The 21,439-nt window shown below is 36.8% G+C and overlaps 1 protein-coding gene across 1 annotated transcript; it reads right to left on the bottom strand.

The window, feature by feature from the left end:
- Positions 1-228: 228 nt before the first annotated feature.
- On the bottom strand, positions 229-21,326 carry TM4SF18 (transmembrane 4 L six family member 18). Its single transcript, XM_024556291.3, has 6 exons — positions 21,171-21,326; positions 20,896-21,089; positions 18,021-18,110; positions 8,567-8,709; positions 5,480-5,660; positions 229-4,723 (listed from the first exon to the last, which is right to left on the bottom strand). Exons 2-6 carry the CDS (start codon positions 21,070-21,072, stop codon positions 4,709-4,711), a joined length of 606 nt encoding a protein of 201 aa, XP_024412059.2. The 5' UTR covers positions 21,073-21,089; positions 21,171-21,326; the 3' UTR covers positions 229-4,708.
- Between the last annotated feature and the right edge of the window lie 113 nt (positions 21,327-21,439).

Consider the following 21,439-nt stretch of genomic DNA (forward strand, 5'->3'; position numbering starts at 1 on the left):
ATGTCTGAGAATCCTTGTCTATCTGCTCATGATAATGAATGGATGAAAGAGCTGGTTGGAAACAGTGTGTATGTGTGTAGGACTTATTGAATCTGAACTTCATTGTTGGGTGAACTGGGTAAGCCATTTGTTGAGGAATTCAGACTATGACTATATTAATTTCCTATTGTTACTGTGACAAATAATCACAGACTTAGTAAATAAAACAACACAAATTTATTACCTTACAGTTCTGGGAAGCAAAAGTTCAAAATCAGTTTTACTGGATACAATCAAGATTTTGGGAGGACAGAGTTGATTCTGGGGGTTCTAGGCAAGCATCCGTTTCCTTGACTCATCCAGCTCTCCTGGCTGCCTACACTTCCTCCATCTTCAAAGCCAGCAGTCTAGCAGCTTCTCTCCTCTCTGATTTCTGCTTCTGTTCTTACTTCTTCTCTTTCAGTCTGATACTCTTGCCTTCCCCTTTTTTTCATCCTCACCCAGGGATATTGATTTTAGAGAAAGAGGAAGGGAGAGAGAGGGAGTGAGAGAGAAACGTTGATGTAAGAAAGAAGCATCGATCAGTTGCCTCTCACACGTGCCCTGACCGGGAATTAAACCCTCAGACTTTTGGTGTATGGGACAACACTTCAAGCAACTAAGCAACCTGGCCAGGGCACCTCCCTATTATAATAACCCTTTGTAATTAATTAGACTCACCTGCATAAACCAGGATATTCTTCCAATTTTAAGAAACTTAAGTTAATTACAGCTGCAGAGTTCATTTTAAGGTAACATAGTCACAGGCTCTAGGGATTAAGACATGGACATCTGGGGAGCCTGCTATTTAGGCTATCATGGGAAGCATTTAAGTTTTTCCTCTTTCACTGGTCAGCCTCCCTAGAGAGAGGTTCCAGCTCGGAGGGTACCTCCTGCCCAATTACACACATTCAAACTTGACTCCTTATTTGCATCTGATATCCCAGTTCTTCCAGGACTAGAATCTTGTCCTTAATTCTCAGCTTCATCTCACAGCAGAAAGCAGAGCTGGCAGGAATCTTTCTGAATATAAGAGGCTGTGGTTTTCATAACAGTAACCTTGAATTGGCCCTGTGCCTATGGTTTTTCAGTGAATGTAAGTGTACCGGCCAGAGGCTGGAGTTTTAGGAACCTGAGTGTGATGGCTATTAGGTTCACAGTCTCCAAGCATGTGACAAAAGGAGGTGTTGGCCTCTCTTACACTTTATCTGGTCTAGAAATGCCTACCACTTACCTTTGCCTTCTTTCTCTCCCCAGACTTCTGACTCTATGACCTTCCTCCATCATCTTCTTCCCTTTCTGTTGTACTTGTGACATTTCTAGGTCTCGGCCACCCCAAATCTTCTCCAACTGAACCTGGGTTCAGATTTTAAGTCTCCCTGCTCCTAAGAGTTTTATAAGTGCTAACTCGTAATCTTCACAGCAACTCTACTATTGTTCCTATTTTACAGATGTGGAAACTTAGGCACAGAGAGGTTAAGTAAACTTGACAAGGATAACACAGCTAATCAGGCAGAGCTCAGATTTGAATCTTAGTAATTTGACTCCAGAATATATCTTTGAATATCACCATGTTATAGGATTGATAAATAAATCCCATCCATGTGCCAAACACTGTTGTCTGAGATTATATATGTACCTGTGTGTATGTATATGTATATGTATATGTATATGTATATGTATGTGTGTGTGTGTATACAGGTAGTTAATCCTCATAGAAAGCCTAGATCAAGCAAAAAACCAAAAAGGAAAGTAGTGAAGATCTAAACAACAAATTTAACAACTTGATATAATGGATGCATATAGAAGCTTACACCCAGCATTTCAAGGAAACATAATTGTACATAGAACATTTACAAATATTAGCCATAAAAAGTATTAAAAATGTTCAAAGTATCAGTATTATATATACCACATTCTTTGATCACAATTCAATTAAGTTATAAATCATAAAAATATAACAAAAACATATATTTGGGAATTTTGAAACACCTATGAAAACTCATAAATCATAAAGAAAAGTAGAAAATATTTATAACTGAATAATGAGAAAAACACATTAAAAATTTTTTTGATGTTAGCTAAGTAACAAATGCATAGTCTTAAAGCTTATTAAAAATAAAGAAAGGTTGAAAATTAATAAGCTAGGCATTCAGTTTAAGAAGTCAGGAAAAGTACAATGAGATAGAAGCAAGGAAAATGAGAGAAATAATAAATAAAAAGAAGAGCATATTGTATAAAATAGAAATCATTCTCAATTGGGATTAGCTGGCAATTCGCAGTCTCTCTGAAAATTAGAAAATGGAAAGAGTTCCTTCTATACACGTTAAGAAAAAGAGCTGCCACACTCACATGACATGTCTAGTTCTTTCCAAATTTAAGCTCCTTAAATGAATTTTATAGAAAAGATGAGAGGATATTTACTTTTTAAATATTTATTTTTTCCTAATTATTCAAGTAATACATTTTCAAAGGAAGATTTTTAAAATATAGAAAAATGTAAAGAAATCTCATTATTAGGTGCTAATTATTAACTGTCAACATTGAGGTATTTTTTTCACTGTTTTTCCTGTGTATCTGAAGATTTGCACATGTCTACTTATAATTACACGGTTGCTTAAAAAAATTGGGCTCAAGCTGCACATATATATCTGTATTGAGCTCTTTTACTTAAAATTGCATCATTGGCATATTCTCTTTAAATACTAAATTTTTGAGTGGCTGTGTTTATATTTAAATTACTGATAGATATACTGTATTTCGTTTGACGGTGACCCTATTTTTCTACATGTTTCCAATTCTGTGGTGGAGTTATTTAGCTGACATCTATCCACGGCCTACTCAGTGTAAGGTACCACATGAATCTAAACATGGTTGAGACAGTCTGAATATGTCTGACAAACCAGGGGGGTTGACCTGCCAGAAGTCTATTTACAAGAGGATAAGAACTGTAAGAACTGAAGAAAGAGGCTACTGGACATATGAGCTTGTAGACTTTGTAGAGTAATCAGATATTCTGTATGTTGGCTTCCTTCCTTCTCCTTTAATTATTTTTCTGACAATGTGCCTGGATTGTTTCATTCTTGGCTTCCTAGTTCAAATTCTCAAACAAGAATGACTGCTAATCTTGTTTGGATATGTTTTACTCTTGGCTAAGCAAGGGGCCACTAGGGTGACAATAGGCTGCCCATGGCTTGAGTACTGGTCCCAGTTCTGTCATCTGGATCCAGGGCATGGGGGTAATGTGGTACTCACATGGCTTGCTTTTAAGATGTTCACTTCAGCAAAGGTTGTGGGCTGGGCAGCTTCTCTTAACAAAGGCAGCAGGCTGAGCAGGCACCAAAGAGGGGGGCATTCTCCAGACTGCTAACTATGACTGCCCGGCTTTGGCACAGAGAATGTGTTGGCAGAGCATTGTTGACAGCGTCCATAGAGGAGAATGATGGGGAAGTGGCAGAAGGGTTAAGGCCCAGTGGGCTTATGATGGAGACAGCTACTGAACAGAGCAGGCACAATGAGCAGAAGGGCCTGATTTGAGTATAAAACATTGAGTGTCTAGTATGCTCACTTTATGGCAGGCCCAATGGGTGATGGGAAAATATAAGACATGGCTGCTATTCTCAAGGAAGTCATGGTAAGCATAGGTAGGAAAATTATCAGTGCTTTGCTTAATATGCTTGTAAAAAATAAATACAGGTAGTGATAACTCCCCCTGACAATTACAATAACAACTGGTCAATGGTAACTTTGTCTAACCTATTGAACATGTCCTCAACTGCTCCTTATTTCATGGCTATGTCTTGTAGCCCACCACACTCATCACCAGGAGTGAGAAAATAAAGCCAAAAACTCAGTTAGGCTATATAAATTTATATAAATTTTTTTGGCTTATCTTGCTCACTACTTTCCTCATTGAACATTGATTGAAGTGTTATTCTATGACACAGGTACTCAAGGTTGGAAAAAGCACAGGCTTGTTTAAAGGTTGGAAAATAGAATTTTTAATAGTAAATATATGAATTTTTAAACAGTATTTTGACAATAAAACAAATAAAAAACTTGGAAAAATAGAGAAATGTAGGAAGAAGGGTCACCTATGACAAATCAATCACAGTTGACATTTTGTGTAAACACTTCTAGACTTAGTTTTTTTCCTGTGTTTTGATTATTAGGTATTTTGTTTGTTTACTTGTTTTAGATGGTTATGCTTATACTGTAAACATAAACTTGTAATGTGCTATTTCACATACCACTATTCATAATCTTTAAAACATTATTTGTAATGACCATATATTACAATTAGTGTACCACAACTTATTTAATCTTTCCCATAACCTTAAAATTTTTTGGTATTTCTAATTTTCCAGATTATTAAATAATGTTGCAATATATACATTTGCATAAAGTTTCATCTTGTATTCTTATTTATTTTCAGAGTATAGATTATTAGAAATGTACTTGTTTAATCAAAGTGAATAAACATTTCTAAAGATCTTGACATATATTGCTTAAAAAAATTCTAAATGAAAGTGTGGCATAATTTGCACCTCCAGGGAGGACTGTAAGTTTCACAAATGGTTATAAAAAACACCAAATGGAGAAAACATCATTTAAATACTGCCCTGAACTCTAAATATGAGACTTTGATAGATGACCATAACTTGATAATGGAAAACGTTCTTGTCCTTATTCAAATGATTCCAGGCTATAAAAAAAGGAAAACCAAAATGAGTAAAGTGGTAAATTAGACTTGATTAATGATTCATAATCCAGGTAGCAATTTAAACTTATAGTTCATATTCAAAACATGATGGACTAGGAAAATACCTATTTGATACCAGTATGAAAGGAATTATCTAATATATGTTGGTAAACAAAGACACAAGATATCTCAATTATGATTTCTCTTCACCCTGGATTTGCTGGATAGGTTTAGTAGTTTCAAACATAACTGAATCAACATTAATATTTCAGCAGATGGTGCAGAGATAGTTCCAACAGATAAAGACATGTTTCAGTTCTTAAAAACCACTCACTAATGAATCAGTACAAGGAAAGATTATTAGCTAAATGTAACGTCTTTCAAAAAAATAGGGTGAAGTTGTGAGCCCTTGATAATTTTATGAACAGGAAAATTCTCAATAAACACATATATTTATTTGAGCTCTGGGTTAAAGCTACACAGAGCACTGAGATGTTGCTCACTGAAAACACTGGGCTGTTCTCATCACACAGCATGGAGTTCAGATTTTACTATTCCGTTGATTTGATCCATATAGACAAACCAACAGACACATTGGAATATTGGGAAAAAGTAGAGGTCTTAGAGGTTGAGTAAAGATGAGGGCAGTAGGAATGGAAAGGAAATGATGGAATTCTAAAAGCCTTTTAACAAAACTCATTGAATCCTGGGCAGTAGGGGTAAAATGGAAGAGGTACAGGTGCCAGTGGGGTCTGTTACCTGGATGATGACTGAGTAAGTTCCACACAGTATCTTGGACAACTGAATGACTACTCTGATGAGGCAGACAATCACCTGAAGCCCACTGAGTGCTATGAGAATGGAGAACAAAATGATGTTCCACTCCACTACATGTGCAGGTTCAAGACACTGAATCCATATGCTGGAATCTATAAGGAAACTGAGAAAGAGGAGGGAGATGGTCAACAAGGCCCAACAAGGCCAAGTCTACATACTTGGTCCAAGGATGAAGGTTACAGTTATTTATATGTCTGGGACACAAATACATATGATTAAAATACATAATGTTAAATATTCATTCATTAAAAAAATCATTCAGTACATATATTGAACATATGGTATGCATAACACCAGGTTGTGCCTATTGTAAACATGGTGCCTGCCACACAGATATTCTAATTCAATCAAGAAGCAAGACATATACTGAACAGTTTAACAGCAAAGAAAGGCAGCATATGTCAATTCCAAGAGAGGTAAAACTGTCCATTCTTTGGAAGCCCAGAAGTTACCCTGGGCTGTGAGGGACAGGGCTGAGCTTGCTCTGGATGTGAAATCACACAGGTGGCAAAGTAACAAAGAAATTCTGCTAGATATTCCTAGACTGTGTCCCAAAGCCCTTTAGAACAACGATTCCCAAACTCGAGCATACATCAGGATTGTGGGGGGTTTGTGAAAATGCAGATTGCTGAGCCTCACTGCAGAGTTTTTGATTCAGAATCTCTAGATGAGGCTTGAGACTTTGCTTTTCTAAGCTCCCAGGTGATGGTGAGGCTGCTGGTCTGGGATCCAGAGTGTAAGGAATGCTTTTATAGAATGTTGCTGTCCTGGAGCTCTTAAGATGATTTAGATTGTGGGGTGGGAATGCATAAGTTTTGATCAGTCTACTTTAGCACAGAATTGTGAGAAGTAAACTACTTCCAAGATAATTTTAAAGCCACACTGAATCAACTTGACTGACATTTGCTCACTTCCAGGTCTACCGTGACCATTAGCACTTCTTCTAAGGACGACATTCTCTCTGTTCAACTAAATCAAAATGGAAAACTAGTTTTATTAAAAAAATATCCCCAAACAAAAACAATCAAACCTATTGATAGGGCAGAATTTTCTCTAAATATATTGTCAATAGTAAGACAATTTTTCTTAAAATGGTAATTCAGGCAACCTGGGCACCAGACAAGTGGCTCTGGGCATTAATGCCTGTGGCAGAAAGGGGTGAATTCTGCATTTTTGTGACTACCACCGCCCCATGACCTCTCTCTTCTCTTTGTTTTTCTCTCTCCATCCCATTTCTTTTTTATTCCCTTCCTTTAACTCTCTTTCCTACTCTCTATGCTCCAGGACACCCAGAGGCCCTTTGAGAATTTCTTGGTATTGCCAATGGCCCTTAGGTCTCAAGAGGTAACAAACACTGAATATGGAGTCAGAACTCCCATATCTGTAGGATCTTGGGCAAGGGACATTCAAACTCTGACCTCTAGACTCTTATCTGGACAATGAGCTTAAAATATATAACCCTAAGGTTATTGTGACTTCTTGTTGAGAGTTATGTAAAAATGCCCTGGAACCTGTAAATCACGGTGCAGATCTAATTTTTTGTTAGAATTTCCTTAGACCTATTTCATGTGCCCTTACACTCCTAACTCGTTCTCAGTCACCAGGGAAGCTAACCTCTTCAAATTCCAGACTGTCGTTAATACATGCTCTGCACAGATCATCCAACACTTTAAAACAAGAGAACTTGCAGGGTTTCTATTTTTCTCCCAGTCTATGGTACTATTTAGTCTTGTAAACCGTGGAGAATCATAAGCACACCAGCAGGATCTGCAAGGAGTACAGAAGCTAGAAATGGGTGAAGGCAAATATCAAGGGCAACTTTAATGGAACAATGGAGAGGCAAGCAGCCAGCCTGAGAGTCTCACATAGTAAGGGGAGGCTTCTTTGGTTTTGGGGTGGGGAAAAGTTCAGGGGCTAAAGACATAAAAAAGGATGTTTTTGCACTGAGTGGGACTTTCTACATTAGGATCCCATTTCCTGAAGGCCTTTAATCCCACAGGACTATTTCATCCATGTGTTCAGAAAGGCCTGGGGTTGGTTTCTAGGTTCTCCTGACCTGAGGAGAGCTCTGTACATAGCACCTTGTGGAATCTTCAGAATGAAGGTGCTCAGAACCAACTCTGCCATCCAGGTCTAGGTGAGCCTCTAAGACCTCAAATAGATGTGGGTCTTGAACAATAAAGCTAGTCATAGGAGTTGAGAAGAAAACTGTAACTTCCCAAGGAAATGGTACAGACACCCTCTCATTTTATTCCATTAGAATTCTGAGCACAGGATGAGACAGGGGGGTTCAATGGCCCTCTCCTGTATCTCTGTCTGGGCCCTGTTGCCTTTTCACTTCCTCTATAGATGCTGGTAGGCTAAAAAGCCCAGCACGATGCCAGTGTGAGGCATTCTGTGATCTAGGATTGGGTCTCTCAACACCTGAGTGAGCTACCATTCCAGCCTTCGAGCAGCTTTTAAGATTCTTCTTCAGTGCATGCTAGATGAGCTCCTGGCTCCTTCTACAAACTGCTGCATGTTTCTAGATCTTAGACTGTGCATTGTTACTTGCCCTGCCTAGTTCCATCTCTGTGTAGCCCCTGCTGGTACAGCCCTGGGTGGCACTTTCCAAGGGAACTGCAATTCTCTCTCAGTTGAGCCCTTATATATCTGTAATATACAACATGTCCAATCTGATCACAAAATAAGACTGACTTCCCAGGACCACTCAAGTCCCAGGCTCCAGCAGTTGCCAGACCATAATAACCATGAAGCCCTGTTCTCAGGTATGGGAGAAACACATCTTTCATTTGGATATCTCCATGACAGCCTCAAAACAGTGAATGCACATGGCATTACAAGACTGGAGGAAAAAAATATCTAAACAGAGATCTGTACAGGAACATATTGATCTGGAGATTAGTAAACAAATAGAAAAATTCTGCACTAAATTAGCTGCACGGAAAATGAGCAAGAACATGCAGTCAGGTTTTTCTCACCTCCTTGATTTGGGGAACTATTCCTTACCGTCCTGCAGTGCCTTCAAAGGCATATTCCCAGCCATTGAGGGTGCGGCAGTATGGGCCTTGGACAAGGCCCAAAGCTGATATGGCCAGGCAGTATCCAGAGAAAGCAATTCCAAGGGCAGAAAAGATAATTGACAGCAGTGTCTAAATTAAACACAGAAGGAGGTTAGTGCCATAGAATGAGACCAGGGGATATTGTGAATAAATGATTAGATAGGTACTTTCCCTACTCATCTAAGGCCACTGTACTCTATGTAATACCAAATGTTCAGATAAAATTGGGAACATTTAACCCAAACTCACCTAATCTTAAAAATAAGTTTTTAAATGACTTTTTGTTTGGCATTCCATAGAAAGAATTAGTTAATTTACTAAATATCTTTCTTTTTTCTGGAATTTTGATATTAAAATAATGATCACCTCATATATAATGCATTGAATGGATGTGATCAATCAGTATATACTTATTTATTGAAGATGTTATTTTTTAGGTAGGGTATTCTCTACGAATCATAACCTATGGTCCCTGCTTTTCTCTTATGTAGATGATACTTTAATATCTTCACATATAAGACTATGAGGAAAATATCAGGTGGTTCTATTATATTTAAGTAAGGATGGGATTGAGTAGAGGATGGTGTTTTAATTTAGACAGAGAAAATGAGCAATGTTCACAGGCAAATAAGCACAAGAAGAGTTGTGAGAGTAAGTGGATTGGTTTGATCGAAGAGGGGTTCAAATATCTATCTGAAAGACATTCTGATTTCTCACCCCTACATGCATCAGCTCATATCTTCTAAGAATAAAGACATTCTGCTCTTCTGTAGCTGTGTTTTACTTTTTCATACGGATGCCAATGAAGGTTTATACACAAAATTATATCTCTTTATTTTCTTTTAATCTACTCTAATTTTACTGTCTTTTTGTTTTTCAGTATATTAAATTATTTTTGAAGAATCCCAGCTAGTTGTCTTGTAGAATGCTCTACATTCTGGGCTTTTCTGATTGTTTCCTCCACACTGGACTTGGGTTGAACATGTTCGTAAGAACACGTGGTTGGTGTGAGTACATTGTGGGCCTATCACTGTTATTGGTGATGCTAAGTTTGAGGTCTTGGTTGAGGTTTTCCTTCAGATCTATACATGTACATTTTCCACTTTGAAATAGCAAATAATTTGTGAGGTAGTACTTTGAAACTGTGTCATATCTTGTTCCCTAAACACATTTCAATGGATGAATTTAGCATCCACTGACGATCCTCATATCCATTGGCCACCCATTATCATAATAATTGGTTGCAATGTGCTGCTTTTCTAATCTATCATCATTTCTTCTGCATTTGTAAGTTATCATTTTTCTGAACAGAAGAACTTCCACTTCCCATTTCTTTCTCCACTGTATCTCTCTTTCTGTATTATTGTAGACTCATAAATATTCTAATTCAATGTGTTATAACTCATAACTATTATTGTTTTAGATGCTGAGGTGGTTCAAATATGGCTAGTGGAACATCTATTCAAAGTCAATTTCTGTACCCTCTGACATGTCCTTATCATTCTTTGAACATTTTGTTGCTTTCTGGCAGAGATGTCCCAAGGTCATCTTGAATTGATGTTGTCCTCAACCTGAATAAGTTCTTTTTCTGACAAATCATGTAGCTGGGTTTTCAGCACAAATGTGATATAAACCAATACATGATTTTGGAAGAGTTCTCTAACACTGATGTCATGCCGGCTAGAAATGAAAGCCCAAGAATAAGGATTCCACTTGGAGACAACTTAAGTTCAAGTGACAAAGCTGTGCACTGGGGAAAAAAAGACATAAAGGAGCAAATGAGTAGCTGAAGTTGGACTTTAAAAAAAATCCAGATTTTGAGAGTTGGATGAAAAGGAGACAGGAATAGGGATACCAAGAAGGGTAGTTTGGTTTAGGAGAAAAATTTAGTCTTAGAAGTGTTTATTTTAAGTGAGCATAGGACAGTCAAACAAAAACATGCAGTAGCCAATTGATGATAAATTCAAAAGCTGAGACCAGAAAAAAGGGAGAACAACAAACCTGTGATTTTAGGAACAAGAATTACCTATATTTCTTGTTTTAAAATTATTTTACTGATTATAACATGTTTACTATGGAAAATTATAAAAATATATTTTAAAAACAAAAGAACAATTCTGCTTTTCTCCTGTCTGATATTATTTCTGTGATATCTCCCATATGATTAAAAGCTCTTTCAAGTTACATTTCTCATATTGATAGTAATAGGGTTTGCCCCATCGTGGGATGTGATAAACAGAGCTACTATTTTTGTTTTTTACAGTCAACTATGGCTAGTTACACTGTGTAAACAAAATTTACCAATTTACCAATGCCATCTTTGAACAAGGAAGAAGAGTGTTTTGAAAAGATTGAGTTACCCGTTTACCAAATGTATTCTTAAAAAGTTCATTGGGAAGAGCAGCGAATAATTCATTTGTTTGGGGAAACTGGCAACCACAGCATAGTATACAGGTATGTACACACATACATTACAATATAATTAGTGTTAGATACTATTGCAAATCAAGGTAAGCATCAAAATAAAGTGAGAATATGAATCTCTCTGAATCACAGTTTCATTTTCTGTGAAATGTAGACTACGTAGATAATTATAGCACCCACATAACAAGGCTGTTTGCAAAGTTCAAGGATACAATGGATATAAAACTTATTTGAAAAGTGTCAAGTAAAATTAAAATATTGCCTATTATTTCGAGTGCCTTTATTTGGCCAATAATTGTTTTCCAGGCAGAATAGCCCCCAGAATTTTGGCAGAAGTGAGACTCCATGGAGGAATGAATAGCAACCAAGAAGCTAATGGAGTTCAGGTTATACTACACTAAAATCCAGAACTTTGGCATAATGAATATCTTAAACTGAAGGAGTTTAAGAAACTGTAGAAGCAAGATTCCATGTGCAGACCATTTCAAGTTGAGGTGAATTACTCTGACCCCCCACCCACTCTCTTTTCTGAAACAGATAATAAAACTCCCATACAGATTCCGCCTCCCACCCAACCCCATGGAAGAAGGAAGACATTTCACCAGTGACAGGAAATTTGGGACCAAGAAATTGGTGTAAACCAGCTCATTAACCTAAACTTAATCTTTGTAGTTACTTCTTCAAAGTAAGAACATAGATGCTAAAATCCTCAACAGAATATTAGCAAACTGAATATAGCAATATATCAAACTGGTCATATACCATGATCAAGTGGGATTTATTACAGGAATGCAATGTTGGTACAACAGTTGCAAATCTATAACTGTGATTCACCACATAAACAAAATGAAGGATAAAAACCACACGACCATATCAATAGATGCGAAACAACCTTTTGATGAAGTCTAGCACGATTTATGATAAAAAACTCTCAGCAAAGTTGGAATAGAGGGGACATACCTAAACATAATAAAGGCCATATGTGACAAAACCACTGCCCACAGCACACTCAATGGGCTAAAATGATAAACATTCCCCTTAAGATCAGAACAAGACAGGGATGTCCACTTTCACTCATCTTATTCAACATAGCACTGGAAGTCCTAGCCATTGCAATATATATATAAAATAAAGGCATCCAAATTGGAAAGGAAGAAGTAGAACTGTCTTTATTTGCCAATGACATGATACTGTACACAGAGAACCCCAAAGATTCCACTAAGAAAATACTGGAACTGTTAAATGAGTTCAGCAAAATAGCAGGATAGAAAATTAATATTCGGAAATCAGTTGCATTTTTATATGCCAATAACAAACTAACAGAAAGGGAAATTTAAAAAGCAATCACATTCATAATTCCTTCAAAAAGAATAAAATACCTAGGAACAAACCTAACCAAGGATATAAAAGAACTGTATACAGAAATTTATAAGACACTGAAGAAAGAAATTGAAAAAGATACAAATAAGTGGAAGCACATACTGCCGTGTTCATGGATTGGAAGAATTGACATCATTAAAATGTTCCTAATTCCCAAAATCTATAAAGTCAATGCAATTCCTACCAAGATTCCAATGATGCATTTCACAGAACTAGAATATTTCAAAAGTTTATGTGGAACAACAAAAGGCCCTGAATAGCAACAGTGATTCTGAGAAAAAGGAACAAAGTTGGAGGAATCATGTTACCTAATATCAAACTATACTATAGTATATATCCTAACTAATCAAAACAGCATGGCACTGGGATAAAAAAAGACACATAGATCAGTGGACCAAATAAATAACCCATAAATAAACCCACACCTTTATAGTCAATTAATATTTGACAGAAGAAGCAAACACCTACAGTGGCTTAAAGATAGTTTATCCAATAAATGGTGTTGGGAAAATTGGACAGATATGTGTAGAAAAATGAAACTAGACTACCTTTTTATGTCACAAATAAGAATAAATTCAAAATGGAGGAAAGACTTAAATCTTAGACCCAAGCCCAAAAAGTCCTAAAAGAAAACATAAGCAGTAAAATCTCAGACATTGCTCATAGCAATATTTTATCTGATATATCTCCTCAAAGAAAACAAAAGAAAGAATAAACAAATAGGACCATAACAAACTAAAAAGCTTTTGCACAGCAAAGGAAACCATCAACAAAATAAACAGAAAACCCATAGAATTGGAGAACATATTTGCTGATACATCTGATAAGGGATTAATATCCAAAATTTATTTAAAAACTTATAAAACTCAACACCATAAAAAACAAATTATCCAATTAAAAAATGAGCAAAGGACCTGAATAGACATGCCTCCAAAGAGGACATACAGATGGCCATAGATATATGAAAAGATGCTCAATGTCACTAATCATTAGAGATATGCAAATTAAAACCACAATGAGATATCACCTCACACTACTCAGAATGGCTATCATGAATAAATCAACAAACAACAAGTGCTGGCAAGGATGTGGAGAAAAGTGAACTGTTTTGCATTGCTGGTGGGAATGCATATTGGTTCTGCTACTGTGGAAAGCAGTATGGAGATACCTCAAAAAATTAACAATGGAACTGCATTTTGAATCAGTGATCCCATTTCTGGTAATATATTTAAAGAAACAAAACACCAATTCAAAACAACATAAACACCACTATGTTCATTGCAGCATTATTTACAATCACCAAAATATGGAAGCAGCCCAGTGTCCATCAGTATATGAGTGCATAAAACAACTATGGGACTTTTATACAATGAAATATTACTCACCTGTAAAAAAAAAGATGAAAATTATATCATTTGTGACAGCATGGATAGACTTGGAGAGCATTTTGCTAAGTGAAATAAGTCAGTCATAGAAGACAAAATACCATATGGTCTCACTTATATGTGGAATCTAATGAACAACCTGAACTAACAAGCAAAATAGAGACAGACTCATAGATAAGAGAGCAGGATGACACCTATTGGGGGTGGGAAGTTAAGGGTCGGAGAGATTGAGCAAAATGGAAAATGAACTCATGTACATGGACAACAGTGGTAATTGTGGGGAGGAGGAGGGTATAAGGGGAACAAATGGTAATGGAAAAATACAATAAAAAACTTTAAAAAAACACTGCTAGATTCTTAATATTTTGTTTTCCAGATTTTTTCTTAAGCTATCTAAGACATACAGCAATTTGGTAAAGTATACCTTTGTGAATAAAGATGAAGCAATTACTTTTCTCCCAACTTGATTCCTCCAGAATTAGGAAACTCTTAGTGATTTTTTTTTAATTTTCATGGCGATATAGTTATTTATAGAAGTTCAATAAGGGACAATATCCATTCTCCTTATAATGGACACAATTGGAAACATTGGATATATTACAAAGACTTTGACTGGAATGCCCTATTTAAGAATATGTTTAGAATCAAATATTTCCAGACATCTTTAAGAAACTAAGTTTGACTTTATGCAGCCAAATGAAGACCCTTGGCAAAACTAGCCTGGTACCTTGTTTACAGGCTTCCCAGCAGATTTACTTACCAGGTGAGGAAGGAAGGTCACTTCCTGATAAGTCCAGGAAGCTCAGGATATTTTGGAGACTTTCAGGGGAAAGAAATTAACCTGAATCTATAGGTATTGCAGGGAAAGTCAAATGACAAGTCCTTAACTTGGCTTCTTAGCCTTGAGAAACTTTTAAGTCTAATCTGAGTTATGAAAAGGTCCAGTAAGCAAATTTTAAAAGAGACTACATAATCATCACTATTATTGCTGCACTTACAAAATAACAAGGTCAAATTTAATGAGACTATTGTGGTGATTTCTTTGAAGTTTATATCAAGTTGTCCAACTTTAGCTTGTAGGACTTCAGGAAAGGGCAGTTTTAGTTCTCACTGATTCAAAGTCAGGACGAGATAAAATTGGGAACAAGTTTAGGGCTATTTTGCAGAGAAATTAGTCTTATTTTGATTATCTCTGATAGAAATGGGGGTGATTATTAAAAATGTTTTATTAGAAAACTATAAACAACCCTTTGCAGAGATCGTATTCTGGTCCAGTTCATCGTTTTTGAGGTTTGCTTATCAACCTGTAAACTGGACTGGATCCTAAGTTTTTACAGTTTCCTCCAAAATCTGGATGCAACTCCACAAATTAAAGCTCCCAATTTTATCCCATCCTGACTTTTAGACAATATTCATGCCTGTTGTTGTGTGTGCTACTCAGTTAGTTTACCTGAACACCTGATAACTTCCCAGGGACATTCAACTACAAACCAGGAGAATCTGTCAGATCACTATTGCCTGTCACTATTCTATCTGAAGATGGTTGGAGTCCAACATGTAGAAATCTTCTTAATTGACTGCTCTCTGGACTTAAAAACAGAGCTTATAGTTGCTCTAACCATTAACCTTTGCTCTTCCATCGAAATGCCCCAGACTGAGATACTGCTTCAATGGGAAATGGGAACATTTTCTGAGTTTGTGGACTATGAGACTTCTTGGGGGAAGTTTCAGATAGGATTCAGGAAATGGTACCCCCAAATATGGTATTTTGGAAAATTGAATATTTTAAGCTAAGGAAGTGTGAAATAGTGGCAAAAGTAGGAAGGTCACTCTGACCAGTGCTCCCCTACACCCTAGAACTTTCTTTCCTGAAACAAGTCATATAACTCCCATGTGAAAGGTACCCTCCCTGTGCCAGCGGGAAGGAAGACATTCATATCACCAGAGACAGGGACTTTGGGCTGAGAAATCTGTATAAACAAACCTTATTAAACTAACCCTTATCTTCCTACATATTCTTAACCATTTACTAGTCCAAGCCCTTTTGCCTTGACAATTCTTCCCATATTTGTTTCTTTATCCAAAGGGTATAACCCTGGCTGGGTGGCTCAGTTGGTTGGAGCATCCTCCCATGCGCCAAAAGGTGTTCAACCCTCTTTTGGGGTGCATAAGAAAGGCAAATGTGGTTTCCCTCTCCCATTGATGTTTCTTTCTCATGTTGATGTTTCTCTCGTCTCTCTTTCTCTAACAAGCAACAGAAAAAAATGTCCTTGGGTGATATAAAAGCCTGATGCTCTGGTTACTTCTTTAGGTCTTTATTCTTTTATGAAAAATACCATGTACATATAAAAATTTAATAAAATGTATATATTTTTTCTTGTTAGTCTGTCTCATGCCAGTTTGATTTTTCAGACCCAGCCAGGGGCCCTTAAGAAGGTCAAGGACAACTTTGCCCCCTAAAAAGTGAATCTTGGGTGACTTCAATTTCCATTCTGGAGGTTCAGAAGTTACAAATTGATACAGACTCAGATTTGGCCTGTGAGGTGTACTTTATTTAATTTAAATGAGAATTCATTGCCAACATTTTGTAGTTGAGAGGTTTTAGGTAAAAATTCATATTTCTACTTTTTATTAAAAACAGAATCATTGCCAAATTTTGTCATGGTAAGAATTGGCTGGACTAGAGTAGCAGCTCTCTTTCCTCCTTAAATGGCAATTTTGCTGTAATGCCTACCAACCACTCATTTCCATCAGATAGTTGGCTCCTAGGGACACATGAGCTGGGCTTTCTATTCTAGAGCCTGCCTTGAAAGGGCCAAGCTCTCTGCCTTCCTCCTGCTTTCCCATTCAGATGGCAGTCATGTCACTCAATGTTGATGATAAGACTCTGTTCAGACTCCAGCCTATTTATAGGATCCATTTGTGCTGGAGATGCTACTACCGAGTTAAGGCAAATTGAACACATTGATTTTTTACTGGCACATGCACTTGTTTTCTAGAAATTTCCTGAGTTTCATAGCTTAAATTTACCTAAATCCATTCCTTTACCTAGGCAATTGTGAAATTTTTTCCATAAGTATACCACCAGTAGCTACTGGGGGATATATATTTGAGTCAGTTGGTTAAGAAAACACACGTGCGCGGACGCGCAAACACGCAAGAGTGTATTTAATTTTTCAATTCTTCATCAAGGGCACAGTGCTAAATTAAGCAACTAATTTAATTTTACAAAGGCATTAGTTTAAAAAAAGCATCATGGCTATGCATTAAAATCTGGTTGTGCCTCAAACCAACTGAGTCAGGGATTCTGGGGCTGGGATTTCACCTCCAAACGCCTACATGATTGCAATGTGCAGCCAAGGTGTGAAACTGCTGTAAAGGATGCCTACCAGACCTGTGGGAAAGCTCCTCCTCGTTAATAAATCACATGCTCTTTTTGAGCCATGGGGGCTCATTTATAAAATAGGAGCAGGGATGATCTAATTCACTGCATCAATATAAATTATGAAGAGCTATGCAAATATGCATGAGCAATGACGATGAGGAGGAGGAGATGAATACTGATGGAAGTGTAGCAGCCCAGCTCATCCTTGTTCAGCATGGGCTTAGAAAATCTGAATACATTATTTTCTCTTAATTCTATTTTAATTATTTTTATGGTTCTAATTTAGAAATGTACATTGCCTATTACCAACAACACAGATGAATCCAAAATCATACTGAACGAAACAAGCCAGATACAAAAGACAAATACTGTATTATTCTATTGATGCAAAATATAAATCCATCTATAAGGACAAAAAACAGATCAAAGATTAGTCTTTTGGGGGTGATAAAAATGTTCTATCTTGATTGCGATGGTGGTTTCATGGGTGTGTGCACTGTCAAAATTCATAGAATTGTACTCTTTTAATGGATAAAGTTGTTAAGAAGAAGAAAAATTACTCACAGAAACCCAGTTAGAAGAAGGTAGTATTATTTTCTAATTTCGTGTGCCTTTCAATCCTGTATTTCTGGAAGAACAGCAGCAGAACAAAGGTGAAGGAAAGACTATAAATAAAATGCAAGACTCTTTTTGGAGTAAACTCTTGGGCTCTGTACTAAAAAGATCATGATGAGAGTAGCATAATGTTAATATTTTTGTGTTTCTAAGTAAGAGGAAGGAAAGCCACAGCCCCCTCAACCACCTTCAAAAAAAACTATTGCTCTTACCATGTATTTTTTGCTGCAGTTTTCACTCTGGCAACATTTAGAGTTGTTATCACTCTCCAGAACAAGAAGAACTGCTGCAACTATAAGCATCTACAGCAGGGAAGAGAAAAACCGTCAGAAATGAGAGACGAGTTTACAGTCGTGCTTATAACAGGGCACAATGATTCAGAGTGTAGATTCTGGGTCGGGTGGATCTGGGGAAGAATCCCAGCTCTGCCAACTTCCAACTGTGAACTCAAAAGTCCTTCCTAAAAAAATGGTGTTATTAGGGTATTATGAAGTAATGTATGTTAAATTTTGATATAGTGCTTGATCCATAGTAAGTGATTGATATATGTTAGCTATTATTAGAGTTGATCAGTTACCAAAAGCTAACAATTGAAGAGGAGTAAATGGTATGGACATGGGAATGCCACCTGGGCAGCAAACCTACCTTTCTCACTGACCCATTTGTAAAATACAAGGGAAAGCCATTCACAGACTTTGCAGTTTGCCAGCCTCTTTGCATGTACTGCTGTCTGGGATTGGAGGTGAGAGGCATGGTGAATCTGAAACTGTAGCTCTTAATTCAAAAGTAAGTAAGTCAATTCCCCCATGCATTCAAGCCAATAAACTGGAAGAAGTCAATGTATTTTATACTCCCGACCCTGACCCCTTTTTTTGTTCTGGAAGGACAGGAATTTCTTGATTTTTATAATTTCTGTATGGGGCAGTTAAGGAGTGTGTATTGCTTCTGGCAAATTCCCCAGCTATCCTTCACTCCCACTGTTCTGTACTGAACCTTGAAGCTAAGTTCATTGTTTTTTTACTGTTTGCAGTCAACATTTTCAATTTCCAAATTCCTTCAGTCATTACTTACTTATCAAACAGTTTAATTGTTTATCTATAATTCTCTCTTTTCTCTTAAAAGGATCTGATGCAGTAACAATAATATTTTTCAAAGATCTTAGACAATGAAAAATAGAGAAGAGTTTCTTACCCCAGTTGTAAATTTTACATAAATATGAGGAAAAGACTCCTATATTCCCCTTCTTTCAAAACCATTAGTTATCACTGATTTTAATAGATTTTAACCCAGTCATGACTTGCAACTCATCCATTTACTGCAATTACATATTGAGGGAGTCAATGAGATAAGGCATAGTAAACCAGACACAGTGATCAGCTTCACTATAATATTGGTAGAAACAAGACCCAGGTCCCGGATCCTGTGCCAAAAGAAAAACACAAGCATAGCCTGTGTTGAAAGAGAAACTTCTTTCTTTTTTTTGTTGTAAAATATAACTGCAATACAGGGGACTCAAAAATAAGAGAGGAAAATTACCCATAACTCCACCACCCTCACTTGTTTTTATGTATGTATCCCAGTGTTTTCTCACCTGTGTATATTTTACACAGTTGCAATCGAAAAAATTCACAATTTTGTTGTAACTTTTTTCCCACGTACAGAATAAGGTTCATTTTCCATGTTATTAGATCTTCATCATTATAATTTTCATCATCATATAGAGTGAATGTAACACAGTTTATTTGGCTACTTCTATGCCATGATGCTTCTAATTATTTGCCATTATAATACCACTATAATGCTGCCACAAACGTCTGTGTGTACGTCTCTTTCCTCATTGCGGGTTATTTCCTCAGAATGAATGATCAGATGTAGGATGACTGACTCAGAAGACGGAGCATTCTTGTAGCTCTTAAAGTATCATTTTAAAATCTCCAAAAGTTTGCATTTATGTATGGGACCATCACCACAATTTGTTATATACCTATCACATAGCAGCTTCAACAGCTTTGAGCATTAATATTTTAAAGTTTACTAATTTAATATGCAAACAGTAACAAAATAAAACTGTTTTCCAACATAACTATTCAAGTATTATAATAATTAAACCACTCACAAGGATATAGAAATAGATTATAATAAGTTTTCTTTTAGTTATTGGTGGCATAATAAGCTTACAGTATACAATGTATTTTTTTGCAATGATATGGCCAGGAAAAGTGTCTTTTCCTCTGAGTTGCCAAAATGATTTACTTTTTTTAATTTGCTCTTGATTTATTTTACATATTCAGAGCATAGCACAATGCCTGCTGACTTATTATTACTTTTTAAAGAAAAGTCATCAGGAAAACATTCATGAATTCTTACTGTGCACAATTTGATTTAACTTTCAAAAATGCCGCCATTATTAGGGGTATAATGTTGCACTATTTAATGATGCTATGAGCTTTCAGTAAGTACTTATAATCACAGTAGTCAGTGGTACCCACTACAAGCCAGTCTCTGTACTGAGTGATTCATCCATGAGATTTTATTTAATCCCAATTACCAGAGAAGTAAATGTTATTTCCACTTTCCAAATGAAAACACTGTGGCTCAAAGACACTGAGTCACTTGCTCAAGGTCTCATGGCACAAATGACAGAGCTTAGTTTTCAATGCAAATTTGTCTGAATCTCCCAGTCTCTGTGTTTCCCATGCTGTCTTAATACGAAGCTGGAGAAATTGTGAGTGCAGGTGGAAAACCTGTTCTGGAAGAGCAATGCCACTGCAGATTAAATAACTTAAATTGACACAGAGTTCATGAGAACATAATACTTCTACAGGCAAGAAAGAGTCTCACGAGCTTTCATTAGGACTAATTTCCTGCATTGCCAAAGCTACATAAACAAGCAGCTTACCAAAAACCAAAACTACGCTCCAAGCCCTAAGGGACTGCCTGCCTCTCTATGCCCACCCATCTTCCAAAGCTCAAACCCAGAATTAGTAGGATAATTGTATCATTATTTATTATTTTTATTAGGGACAAAAAAATTCTTAGTTAAGAAATCTCCTTTTTGTGATCACAAGTCTCTAAAGTCACACTTACCATGATACCTGAGAAACAGATTCCTTCGAAATACCACACGTAGTTGGTGAGTTTATTGCTGGATGCATAGGAGGTTTGCCCATTTGGAAAATACAATAATATATTCACAATTATACTCCAGAGTGCAAGCGGAATCAGCAGACCACTTAGGCAGCTTCCACATTTCCGAGACCCCATTTCACCCTGCTCGGAACCTGCAGGAGATTACAAGAGTGTTAATTTACATTAAGCCTGTTTTTCATCCTACCTGTCCTTTTAAAAAAAAAATTACCTACCACTTTCTGGGTCAGAGCCCTTTACTTCACATTCATGAGGAGCCCAGGACTCGGAACTGCAGCCCACAATCTCTCTGTGTGAAATAGTGGTTGACTGTTTGGAGAACAATGGACAATGACCCACGACTGAAGAGCTGGGCTGCTCTTCATCCTGTGCCAAAGGAATGCAGTGTTTTCACTGCTTTTAAAATAAGTCATTTTCCTCTGGACTAGAGTGCTACAGACTTAACCCTGAGCACGTTTTAAGAAGGAAGTCAGGGTTGGGGTTG

This window comes from Desmodus rotundus, chromosome 2 (genome assembly GCF_022682495.2).
Source record: "Desmodus rotundus isolate HL8 chromosome 2, HLdesRot8A.1, whole genome shotgun sequence".
Lineage (NCBI taxonomy): Eukaryota > Metazoa > Chordata > Mammalia > Chiroptera > Phyllostomidae > Desmodus > Desmodus rotundus.

Excerpts from the sequence above, each read along its gene's own strand:
- TM4SF18 (XM_024556291.3), bottom strand. The coding sequence starts at position 21,072 with ATGGGGTCTCGGAAATGTGGAAGCTGCCTAAGTGGTCTGCTGATTCCG. Across the intron at positions 18,111-20,895 it reads TCTGTTTCTCAGGTATCATG|ATGCTTATAGTTGCAGCAGT; the intron begins GTAAGTGTGACT and ends TCCCTGCTGTAG. Across the intron at positions 8,710-18,020 it reads ACTGCAGCAAAAAATACATG|ACACTGCTGTCAATTATCTT; the intron begins GTAAGAGCAATA and ends TGTTTAATTTAG.